Raw genomic sequence first — 13,117 nt, 5'->3', positions numbered from 1 at the left:
TCTCTCTCTCTCTCTCTCTCTCTCTCTCTCTCTCTCTCTCTCTCTCTCTCTCTCTCTTTCTCTCTCTCTTGCTTTGGGAGAGATTTTTATTATTTAACCTCTTAACCTTCTTGATGAGTAGCATCCTAATATGCTTTCCCAACCCTCAGGGGAAGATAAGAAATGCTGTCCACTGCTAAATTTCACTTTAATAATAGGGCACAATGAACTTCCCATTTGCCCTTTGTCCTGAGGCCTTTTAAAGTAGCTAGTGTTAATCCTTTGCGAAAGCAATTTTCTTTAGCTATAGGCAATGCCAACAACTCACAGCTAAGTAAAATAGTTTGCAAATTAAAAATTCCGGTCTCCTTTTAAAATAGAATGAACAGTCGTTAGAATGTAAGTATCTTTCAGTGACTGGCTCAGCGCTGTAATCGAGCCCTGGACAGATGAAAACCAATGGATTTGATTTTGTTGCTTGGCACCAATTTTTCTATTTGTACCCCCCAAGAACTCATTTAGGCCATGGACCAGAACATCTTATATTTGCTTTTGATATTCTAAAAATGGATTCAATATTAACAGTCTTAGGCCAGCATTTAATCTGTCCAATAATTACTTATGAAACAGGGAAACATAACTGTTGCAAATATGCCTGACCGTGCTGACTAAGTAGGATGGCTATATGTAAGGGTTCTGGTCACTTTTGTCTTCCTATACCCTATTCCTGAGATACCTCAGTCATTAGGTATTTCCTGGCAGCCAGGACTGGTTACCTGACTTCCTCAGACACCCTGAGTAGTTCACCTGGGAATGGTCTTTCCTCATAGATGCTATCTGTTTAGCTCTGGAACTAGGTTACAACCTTGGGCGGTGCACACTGCCATAGGCAGGTTTCTTGGCAGAGGTTTCTCTCTCGGGAAGTGGATTTGTAGGCGATGACATAATGGCTCTGTGTGGAGTGAGATGCCTGATGCAGCTGCTTTTTCTTCCCCCTTCTTTTGCAGAAGTGGCAAGTTTTGAAGTGCCCTTTGCCGTCCCTTTCCTCCCTTCCCTTCCTCCAGTACAAGCATGCTTGCCAGAGCTGTGTCAGGGATAGGAATGGAATAATGGTGATGGCCAGTGTTGATCGACAGAATCTAGAATCACCTGGGAGACTGGCCTCTGAGCATGCCTGTGGTTGATTATCTTATTATGTTAACTGGGATGGAACAAGTCGCCCACTGTGGGTGGCACCATTCCCTTGCCGGGATCCTGTGCTGCTTAAGTGGAAAAGGGGAGCCGAGTAGCCTGTTGTATTCCACATTCTCTGCTTGTTGGTAGTGGATGTCACAGCTGTTTGAGGGACCAATCGTCTTATGTCCCACCATGATGGACCCTATGTGTCCTTGGATCATGAGTCAGAGTCAGCTCTTTCTCCCCTAGGTAGTATTTGTCAGAGAATTTTATTGTTACAGAGGGGAAAATCAAATGATAAATGAGGTGCTGTCCATACATTGTGAAACTTGTCTTCATGGCCTACTCTGCTCATCCACTTAGACTAACCTTTAGTGATATTTCTACCTGAAGACATTCCCCTGTGCACCCGGTCAGATTTATTCACTATGTTGGCCCAGTACTTGCTTCATTCTAGTACGGAATGAGATCTCTTCATTCTTCAACAGACATTCGTTGTCTAGTAGGTGCAGAGTTTGTGCTGAACTGGAGGAATGCCACAGTGGATCAAACCAAGAGAAATTAATTTCACAGCTTACGTTATTTTTCACTGTCAATCTTTTACCCTCATGACTGTGTTTGAACATGTATGTATGTGTATACAGGAAGGGTGATATGTAACATTTCTAAACCTGGAGTATCAGTCAGTCATGGGAACCTTTCTCATGAGATGTAAAGTTCAAAGAAAACAAGATGCCATAATTTGAATGAATTACTCTTTCCCGAGTGTTTTTATATAAACACATATATAATACACATTGTGTGTGTACAGATTGGAGCTTAACATTTAAAAATGCCGTAGTCTCTAACAATTTGCAAGCACTTTAAATTTACAAAATACAGAAACAGACATCAGTGTTGACAGTGCTCCAGTTGAAGCTATCCGTTTTTGTACTGTAATCCTTGATGACAACGAATGTCAGTGGCTACTCGCGCAGCTGTTATATGGATGCAGAAACTGAAATGAATTCAAGGAGAAGCGACTGGGACTATGTAGGGAACATGCAGCCATCAAGGCCGCATGCATAGGGAATGTATGGACATAAGGTCATCATGGTAGCAAGGAAGTCGGTTGTTTAAAGTGGCTGACCCACCATGCTAAAGGTAGTGAAGCCTTTGTGGGGGTTTTCTTGCATTGAAAGCTGGGTAAGTTCTCTGACCTCCGTCTAGCCTGTGCGTGTCCATGGTGAGATCACCAGTCATACACACATGACACAGGTCGACTCTCCTCTCTTTCAGTTGGCGAGTTTGTAAGTGACGCCCTTCTCGTGCCCGACAAGTGCAAGTTCCTACACCAGGAGCGGATGGATGTTTGTGAGACACATCTTCACTGGCACACCGTGGCCAAAGAGGTACCAACCTGTGCCCACTTTCCTGCAGAGAGATCTCCTGGGGGGCGGGGCATACAAAGATATTTTTAGAGGGTTGTGGAAGGTAGTAAGTTCTTTATGGAAGCAATGGTCAAGTGACAGAGCGTTTTAAAACCGAGTTTACTTTTTAGAGTAATTTTAGTTTTGCAAGGTCACTGAACAGAAAGTCTAATGAGCTACCCTGTACCATGTCTGTACATGTTTGTGCTTCTCTATCCACGAACAACCCTCATGGTCGTCAGCAATAGCTCTCATTAGATGTATGTTTGGGCCACATCTTACAGATGAACATAAAGCTGTCATGTTTAATAGGCGTATGTAACCTTACAGTGAACATCTTTTTCTATTTATTTTCTACTGTCGCTCTTGTCTCATGTGGTTTGCATAATTTTACTAGCTACCGGTGAATGAACTGGTAGAACAAGGAAGCCACATGTCCAAGGCCACCTGAGGCCACAGTCATTAAAGTCATAGCCTCCCCTGCCACCTTCTTTTCCACGGTGAGTGCATCAGCCCTTTGCTAGTCGCTGCTTTGGGCTAAGTCAGTGGAATATTAAGGACCATAGAATGTAGTGAATCATCCTTAGAACTGCATTGTACCTTTGATATAATTATAATGCTTTCCTCCTAAGTAGTTATGTCAAGATAGGGGCACCAGTGTTCTAGAATTAGGAGGCTTTATCTAGGTCAGGGGTTCACTACCAGGGTCAGTTTTGTACCCCTGTTTCTTCCTAGGAACATTTTTGCTTGTCTGACCTGTAGAGGCACTACCACTGGCAGGTAACAGTCAAAGACCAACAGCCACAAACCCTCCTGGGAACAGGGCAGACTCCACATATTAATCACATGGAGGCTGAGCTATACTGGCTCTCTGAGCTATACCTTAGGCCTTGTTTCTAATTTGCATTCTGAGATCAAAAGTAGAGTCTTGCTAAGTGGCTCACTTTGGTCTTGATATTGCACTACAGTTCAATCAGGCCATGAACTTGCCACAGCCTTCCAAGTAGCCAGATTTATAGATTTGTACCATTGGGCCTGGCTCCTCAGCACATTAATTTAATCCAAAATATCAAATACGTTGATTCACGAATTAAAGGGAGAAAAAGGTTTAACTTGACTTTTTTTTTTCTTTATTTACATTTCAAGTGCTATCCCGAAAGTTCCCTCTATGCCCCCCCCATCCCCTGCTCCCCTACCCACCCACTCCCACTACACTTGGCCCTGGCCTTCCCCTGTGCTGGGTCATATAAAGTTTGCAAGACCAAGGGGCCTCTCTTCCCAATGATCGCCATCTTCTGCTACATATGCAGCTAGAGACACGAGCTCTGGGGGTACTGGTTAGTTCATATTGTTGTTGCACCTACAGGGTTGCAGCCCCCTTCAGCTCCTTGGGTACTTTCTCTAGCTCCTCCATTGGGGGCCCTGTTTAACTTGACTTTTATATTTCATAAAATAGTGTGCTCTGACTCACTGTTAAACAAAACTTTATCTAAAAATGATTGTGGAAGCTGAGGAGCTGCCTGGGCTTACAGTAGACCCCATCCTTTGAAGCCCAGCTTCCCAAAAGATCTCCTCACTTCACGCTTCCTCTGAGTGTGCAAAGGAAGGCTCCCTTGCTACTAAGAAACAGCAAACAGATGATTCCTGTGAGGTTAAAATGCATCTATAATACTTTTACTGTTTCCCTAGGCATGCTGAATTATTAATTTTTTTTTCTCTGTCACAGGGAAATAGTTTCTCAGTTTTCTCTTCGTGCCGATTCCTGCAAAATTAGCAGATCCCAGGCAATCAAAAGATACTGAAAGAGAAACCAGGGCTTTGGAGGGCAGTGTCTTCCTTCCTGGGACTGGGACTCTGAGATATGAGCCAAGAGATACAGTTTCCAGAATAATGTGCAACTAACTGCCTATTAAAAAAAAAAAAAAAAATCCGTATCTGGGCTAGAGAAAAGAGGGGTAGGCAAGTGTAGACAGCGACTTCAGTTCCTGAAAAGCCAACACAGCCCAAAGCCTACATCGTCCCCTGATGTTTGTTCCCATGTTTAGCCTTCTGGAACCTGTTTTCTTTTCATGTTTACTTCGTAAACATGATACATTTTTAAAAATGTTTTTAGGTATATTTATTTCATTTTATGTCTATATTGTGAATGTTGCCTGCATATATGTATATGCCACAGGCCTGTGGCTGGTGCCCACATAGGCCACAGAGTCAAAATTGGGTATTAGATCCATAGACCTGGAGGTAGGGATGCTTCTAAACCATCGTGTCTGTTCTTAGGGTGGATCAGGGGTCCGCTGCAAGAGCAACAAGTGCCTTTAACCACTCAGGCATCTCTCAACCCCACATACCAAGAAAACAATATAAAGGTAGAATACCAGGCAGCCCAAGCTGAAAGTCAGGTTAGAAATATGTTCAGACAGCAAGCCGCCCTCACCTTCTGGAGTAGGCTCCGAATCTGTCTGTCCATGCTGAGTTTCCTGGCTGTGACTGTGGTTCGATTGTTCCAGCTGTGGCTGTGTTCGATTGTCTGGGCTGTGACTGCCGTCCGACTGTCCTGGCTGTGGTTCGATTGTTCCAGCTGTGACTGGGGTTCGATTGTCCTAGCTGTGGCTGCTATCCGCGTGCCTCTGTGCCCTCACTGACTCCTCCTTCCTTTTGTAGACATGCAGCGAGAAGAGCACTAACTTGCACGACTATGGCATGCTGCTGCCCTGTGGCATCGACAAGTTCCGAGGGGTAGAGTTTGTATGCTGCCCGTTGGCCGAGGAAAGCGACAGTGTCGACTCTGCGGATGCGGAGGAGGATGACTCTGATGTCTGGTGGGGTGGAGCGGACACAGACTATGCCGATGGCGGGTAAGGTGGCTTTTGAGATAGGCCTCAGATTGGCTGAACCATCTCGTCTTTTACAGTTTTTCTATTCTCTGAGTGTATCTTTCTGTCTCACAGTGGAAAGAGACCTCTCACTCCAGTTATATTTGATTATACCAGAAAAATCTAACCCCGAAGGGCTGCTATGATTCTTGTATGCCACTTACTATAGTGTTACTGATGTACCTTCATGAAGTCATTTGACCATCACATTTGACTGTCAAGAATACTGATCAGACTCCATTCACACCAGCTGCCAGGAACTGGGAAATTTGAGCTTAGCACTGTGGCATTCCATTCTGTCCTGCCATTTGGAAATACTTTTTTTTTTTAATTAGATATTTTCTTTATTTACATTTCAAATGTTATCCCCTTTCCTGGTTTTCTCCGAAAACCCCCATCCCATTCCCCCCTCCCCCTGATAACCAACCCGCCCACTCCCACTTCCCTGTCCTGGCATTCCCCTACACTGGAGCACGGAGCCTTTACAGGACCAAGAGCCTCTCTACCAAGAGCCCACTGATGTCCAACAAGGCCATCGTCTATTACATATGCAGCTGGAGCCATGGGTCCCTCCATGTGTACTCTTTGGTTGGTGGTTTAGTCCCTGGGAGATCTTGGGTACTGGTTAGTTCATATTGTTCCTCCTATGGGACTGCAAACCCCTTCAGCTTCTTGGGTCCTTTCTCTAGCTCCTTCATTGTGCTCAGTCCAGTGATTGGCTGAGAATATCCACCTCTGTGTTTGCCAGTCACTGGCAGAGCCTCTCAGGAGACAGCCATATCAGACTCCTATCAGCAAGCATTTCTTGGCATCCACAATAGTGTCTGGGTTTGGTGACTGGCCTCTCTCCCTATCTATTCAATATAGTACTTGGAAATACTTTTAAACACTCTTTCGTGAACTCAATACAAACTTTTTGTTAAGGAAGACTTGGTTTGTGTTTGTATGTTTACTCTTAAGGATTTCTTTCTTCTTTGTTTTTGGTTTGCTTTTGGATGGGTGGAAGGGCCCCTCCCCTCCACCATCTTTTTCCTTTGTGTAGTGAGCAACACTAATAAACGTTTGCTCAAGTTCTTTAACATTCCCGTTTCACGATTGCTGGTTGACATTTTTTTTTTCCTCCTTTTCCTTGGAATCTTAACTCCTTCATTCATTTTCTGACTCCTTTCACTTGTGGACAAATATCCATATTCAAATCAAAAGTCTATGAAACCAGAATTTCTTTCTTTTTTTTTTCTTTTTTTTTAAATTATTTTATTAGATATTTTCTTCATTTCCATTTCAGATGCTATCCCGAATGTCTCCTATACCCTTCCCCCGGCCATGCTCCCCTGCACACTCAATGTCACTTCTTGACACCAGAATTTCTGAGTTAGACATATGACCCGGTTCGTTGATGAATTCAGGCTATCCTATCCCTGAAATGTAAGGCTCAGGCTTTCCTGCCAAGGTCCTCTCAGCTGCTCCTCGGGGTTTTCTAGCTAAAACAGAGCACCAAACACAAATCACAAAACTTGCTTGCCATCAGCAAGATGGGGCTTCATTTTAGTGCTAGTTGCCTGAGTTTATCGGGACGTGTGTGTGTGTGTGTGTGTGTGTGTGTGTGTGTGTGTGTGTGTTACAGTCTTTTATATCCCCTCTTTACTATTTACTTTCATCCATCTATCTATTTTTGAGTCAGGATAGAGGCTACATAGAAAGGATACATAGAGGATAGAGGCTGCATGTAGCCCTGGCTGGCCAGGACTTGCTATGTAGAATAGGCTGGCCCAGAACTAAGAGCTCTAGCTGCCACTGCCTTCTGAGTGTTGGAATTAAAGGCTTGCGCTACTTATTGCATCCAGGTAATTGTCTTGCTCCCCCACCTCCCAAAATAATTACATTTGATCTAGCTTGACATAGAGCCAAGGAAACTGAAAATAGATTTTCAGATACTTCTGGGTGACGTAAAAGTTCACTGCCTATGGATAAGTCTCCTGTTTCTCAGGCAAGAAGTCTCAGGGAGGCAGAATTTGCTTCTGAGATTTCTGTCATCCAATGAGTTAGGGGGTCCCCATAATGGCTTGACACCCCACTCCCTATTCCTCTGTTCTATGTGCCACATGTGGGACAGGAATGAGTTAAACTTAATTATCTCTCTCCTTTTTTTAGAAATGAGGTGGCCTAGTTCTCGCTTATTAGCCCACTCCTATCCTTCCTCGGCCACATCTAGATTTGAAAGTTTCAGAGGCCTCTGAAACAAATCCTGTCCTTAGGCGTCTGACCACAGAACCAATGCAACCAGCCTTCCTAAAGGAAAATCCAGTTACCGAGCCTGGACGTTGTCTTTTATTTTCATAGGCTGTTGGATATTTGATTTGCTAATTTCCTATGACTAACCTGACTATGGATTGAGAAAATATGCAGAATGGTATTTAAACCTGGAAACTTCCATGGCTGGTATTAAAATGCTAAGGCACTAGATATGTTTTTGTAACCATGTTGTTAACCATCAATCTTGTGCTGATGTCACAAGGGAGAGGGAGAGGGGAGAGAAAGAGAGAGAGAGAGAGAGAGAGAGAGAGAGAGAGAGAGAGAGAGAGAGAGAATGCTTGTGCTAGAGTTCACATTGCGTGTCTTTCTCAACTGCCCTCCACCTTATTTTTTTATACATAGACACGGAAGCTCAAACGCAGGCTGTCAAGTGTTTAATCAAACCCCTATCTTCCAGCCCCAGCAGGGACTTTTTAAATTTTAAAATGATTATTTTTATTTTCTTGAAAGCCACCAGCCACTACCAAGCTTCTTCCACATGTAAGACATTTTATATGTCTCCTAAAACCTCCTTTTTGCTGGGTCTAGTTTTCCGCAGGTCTTCATCTTTTCATCCTACCTTTTTTTTCTGAGGGACTGACACCGACACTGTTGCCACCATCGCTGACAACATGGTTGGAAACCAATGTATCAGCTGCCCTTTCACTTGCTGCTGGAAACTGATCCGGGCAGATGGCTTTGCATTCTGACCCAGGTCTCAGGTCTATTCACCACGTCACTGAGTAACTGTACCTTCTTGATACCCATTTCTGAGTCTATGACTTCTTTCAGTTCTCACTGTTACAAAACCCAAGCTAGGAGACATTTGTTTTCCTCCTTTGAATGTGCTGTGTTTGAATGTGCTATGCTACCTCCCAGAGAAGGGATATACAATGTTATCTAAACCAGAGAGAACACTCAGACCTCAGCCGTCCCCTATGTGAGTCATATGGTCACCCTGTCATTATCATCAACTTGAAGTGCAAGCTGGCTCCTCTCCTAAATTATCTTCCTTTGTATTCTGTCTCATGTTCAACCTCCCTCATCCCCTTGGAGACAGTACACACTTAGTATTCCCAACCATTACTCTGATCATACATCGGAACCACTCACTGGGTCTTGCTGCCTTTCAGAATCATCGTCACAGCATCAACATGCAGTCAGTCCATTGACCTTTCCTTTCTTTGTCAATGAAAAATCAGGACAGACTAAACCACTCACATATATATACCCCACGCATCCTAGACTTGCAGATAATGTTCACATTTCCCAAATATATTTTGGTCAATTCTCAATGCCAGGGAAGACTTAATTTCCTCCTATAATTGCTTCTGAATTTCCTGAGCTATCGAGTTGTGTAGCTGAACCGTTAATTCCACGGCGTAACATCAGCTGAAACCTTAATGTTTCTGGATGTTCCTAATTACTATCCCCATTTGAGGACAGATCATCTTCTACGTAGCCATCAATCTAAACCAACCACATTCTTCACCTTGTTCCCTAGCATCACCTTTCTTCGTTGCTGTATCTATGACCCTTTCATAGCTAACCACTGCAGATGTCTACAGGAAGGTACATGGCATTTGGTTGGCACTCGTGTGCAAGTCTCCTCTGCTACCTAAATATCTCCTGTCCCTTCTTCTTCTAGCCTGGGTTCCGGATGTGCCCACTCCCTCCATTGCCCTTTCCAGCTCACTGGCTCCACCTCCTTTACCTATAAACCTGCTCTTTCTGGAATCATCATCCTTTGGTACTTCTTTATTTTGGGAGCACACCAATGAAAGTGGCCATCTCATACTGTCCCATCCTTGTAGGCAGGTCCATCACTGTTCCATTTTTGGGTTTCTGGGATTTGTTTGGAGAAGTTAGAGAATGATGATGACATACTTCTTGGGATCTCAAAATAAGAAAATGTTGTAACCTAGGAAAACTGAGGTCAAGACCTATCATGTGTTCTGGATGTACGATACGTTACAGTGGACTTGTATGATAACTGTAAAATAAAATGAGTTTTGCTTAATTATTATTTCTTCTCCAAGAAGGAGTTAAAGTCAGAAATACTATTTCTTCTTAGAGTTAGTTAGACTGCTCAGAAATGTAGAAAGTGGTGGGATTCCAAGGGTTAACAGCCCATCAGTTCCTGAGAGTTGTCACTTGGCAAGTGGAAACACCTGGCATAATTGTGTACACATTAGGTGCTGAACAAATATTTGAGTAGAATTAGAGTGGCCCCGACATCAAATCTGTACAGAGGTACAGTCTTTGTCACCAAAGGTCAGCACATATACACAAACTGGTATTAAAAAAAAACAAAAAACAAAAAAAAAAAAACAAAAAACACCAAAAAAAAAAAAAACCTGAGGAACATCATTCTTGGTAGGCAATGATTACATGAAATTGCATCAGAAATCCCTGAAGCTAGAAATTGTATTGAAAAAGTGCTGAGACCAAAGGAAAATTAATCCTTTCTTAATGACCTTTAATGTGGGAGCCTACATGAATACCTTATTCAGAAAGTGTGATAAACTTACAAATAAAGACAAGATTACTTTTCTTAGACCCTTGGGTAAAAGTCAGTTTGTGTTTGTTTTGTTTTGTGTGTTTGACAGTACCAACCATTGTACCTAAGGCTCTGTGCTTGGGGCCGGGGTGGGGGCACTTTACCACTGAAGTTCAGCCTTTGCCCTTTTGTTACTATTTGTTTTTAATTTCCGTTGGTGACAGAGTCTCCCTCTGCAGTACAGGGAGCCTTCAGCTTTCTGTACACTTGCATCAGCTTCTGGATTAGCCAGGATTATGGGGTGTGCAACCACACTGGCTCCTGAAGTCCATTGTTAGACAGACTTCTTCCTTTGAACCAGTAAGTCCCTTTTGTTTCTGTCAACTTGGAGTGCAAAAAAAAAAAAAAAAAAAAAATCAAACAAACATACAAAACCTATAGGTAAAATCCCAGTAAATACAAGTTATATTCATGGGACTAGCAGCTGTTGGCAAGCATTCTGTGCTTTGAGAAACAAACTTCACTTAAGAGCAGTATTTCCCAGTGGGGAATGATTTCCACTCAAGGGCATCGGGAAATGTCTGCTGGCATTTTGAGTTGTCACAGTGTGGGTGGCATGAGAGAGAAATGTCATTGTCATCAAGGGGACTAGGGATGATGACACTGCCAAACATCCCACAGTGTATAGGACAGCCCTGTGACACTGTGGAGTGTGCTGGGGTTCAGGAACCCCAATTTGGATGCAAGAAAGATGCTTCAAGGCCAAGAGCACTTGTTGCTCTTGAAGAGGACTTGGGTTTGGTCCCTAGCACCCACATGGCGGGGAAGAGCCACCTGTAACTCTAGTTCCAGGGCGTCTGCCATCCTCATTTAGCTTCCATGGGCACTACATACATGCTCTGTGCACACATACATGCAGGCAAAACATTGTACACATAGAAAAACTATATATCAATCTAAATTAAAACCAGTTTTGTTTTGTTTTTTCCCAAGTGTCAGGGTCCATACCTATAGATCCAGCCCTTGGGAGACAAAGACAGGAGGCTCTTTGGGAGTTCAAGGTTACCTGGGCCACAAAATTTGTTCTAGGCCAGCCAAGAAACAAAAAACAAAAAAAACAAAACAAAAAACCAAAAACCCTCTATTTGAAGGTTTGTTTACCATTGACCGTTGTTGAACATCTAGGGAACTTACTCTCCATTCAAGGCTCTGCCTCTAATTCTGTGTGGACAAAGAAGCAACCATCTACCCGCCCTAAGAGTCTTCCTCTGAAGTACAGCTTGGGGATTTCTTTGTCCCTCCCTCTCTCCTTCCTTCTTCCCTCCCTTCTCTCTTCCCCTCTCTCTCCCTCTTCTCTTCCTCCTTCTTCCCATCCTCCCTCTCTCCCTCCCCCCCTCCCTTCCATCTGTTATAATAAACCTTCCTAGCCTTAGCTGCAGCCTTAAAATGCTGTCATTGATATGTGCTTAAGTGCAGGGAACTTTTATTGAGAATTCTCATTTGTACCAAATTATTTTATGAATCTATGATGTCATTTTTACTACTGTAAACTACCATTATACTTTGGTAGGGGGTATTGTAGCTTAAGATATTCAATGAATTTTATAAGCATGGGAGAATCTCTCTTCTTAATGTCCATTGCATTCCATTTGAATTTTTTTAAAAGCTATCGGATTAGGGGCAAATTATCATGGTTTGATCTAATTGTAAGTTTTATCAATTCGGTCCATATAGATTTAGTTATAGCTAACACAAAAATTGCAATCCCAAAGTACTACTATTATGTACTTTGCATTCAAAGTCTGACTGTTTACTCCTTGAGTTCTGTTTATCATGGCTCATCGTCTGTCATTATCCCACTGTGAGATGTTACACAGAGGATCAATGCAGAGCACAGACTTCCATGAACTCTTATTTAACCAGTGCTCTTAGGGAGACTGGGAAGGTGACATTAAGGCCGGTGTACCGGCTAGTTTTGTGTCAACTTGACACAGCTGGACTTATCACAGAGAAAGGAGCTTCAGTTGAGGAAATGCCTCCATGAGATCCAGCTGTAAGGCATTTTCTCAAGTAGTGATCAAGGGGGAAAGGCCCCTTGTGGGTGGGACCATCCCTGGGCTGGTAGTTTTGGGTTCTATAAGAAAGCAAGCTGAGCAAGCCAGGGGAAGCAAGCCAATAAGAACATCTCTCCATAGCCTCTGCATCACCTCCTGCTTCCTGACCTGCTTGAGTTTCAGTTCTGACTTTATTTGGTGATAACAGCAGTGTGGAAGTGTAAGCTGAATTAAACCTCCCCAACTCCCCAACTTGCTTCTTGGTCGTGATGTTTGTGCAGGAATTGAAACTCTAAAACAAATTGGTACCAGCATAGTGGGGTATTCCTGTGACAACCTGACCATGTTTTGGGGAGGACTGTGGAAGGACTTTGGAACTTTGGGCTAGAAGATCCATTCGGTGTTAAGGGCTCTGTGAGATGTTGTGTTGGAGCTTGGAAGATAATGTTGAGAACAGTACAGAAGATGGAAGCCTGGCTTGTGAAATTTCAGAGGGAAGATTAAAGACTCTTTTCAGGGTCATTGCTATTTTGATTGTGAAGATTCTGTGGATCTGGTTAGCTGGAGCTGATGAATCAGCTGTAATTAATAAAATACCAGAACTACTAAAGCAAAACCTTTGCATTACTGGGACTATTGATGCTGGTTAGCTGGAGCTAAGAAATTAGTGGTGAGCTGGGTGTCGTGGTGTATGCCTTTAATCCCAGCACTCGGAAGGCAGAGGCAGGCGAATTTCTAAGTTGGAGGCCAGCGTGGTCTACAGAGTGAGTTCCAGGACAGCCAGGGCTACACAGAGAAACCCTGTCTCAAAAAAAGGAAAAAAGAAAGAGAGAG

At 43.3% G+C, this 13,117-nt stretch overlaps 1 protein-coding gene across 6 annotated transcripts in view; it reads left to right on the top strand.

The window, feature by feature from the left end:
• The window catches only part of App (amyloid beta precursor protein), a 221,021-nt gene that overhangs the window by 89,540 nt on the left and 118,364 nt on the right, over positions 1 to 13,117 (top strand). For all 6 annotated transcript variants that reach the window (XM_021209340.2, XM_021209338.2, XM_021209336.2 and 3 more), the window contains exons 4-5: positions 2,434 to 2,546; positions 5,226 to 5,419. In XM_021209340.2, the coding sequence (XP_021064999.1) occupies positions 2,434 to 2,546; positions 5,226 to 5,419 (307 nt within the window). The remainder of the gene's footprint in view (positions 1 to 2,433; positions 2,547 to 5,225; positions 5,420 to 13,117) is intronic.

Source organism: Mus pahari, chromosome 12, assembly GCF_900095145.1.
Source record: "Mus pahari chromosome 12, PAHARI_EIJ_v1.1, whole genome shotgun sequence".
In the NCBI taxonomy this organism is placed as follows: Eukaryota; Metazoa; Chordata; class Mammalia; order Rodentia; family Muridae; genus Mus; species Mus pahari.
The sequence above is the reverse complement of the archived record's forward strand: the minus strand, read 5'-3'. Positions and strand labels throughout refer to the sequence as shown.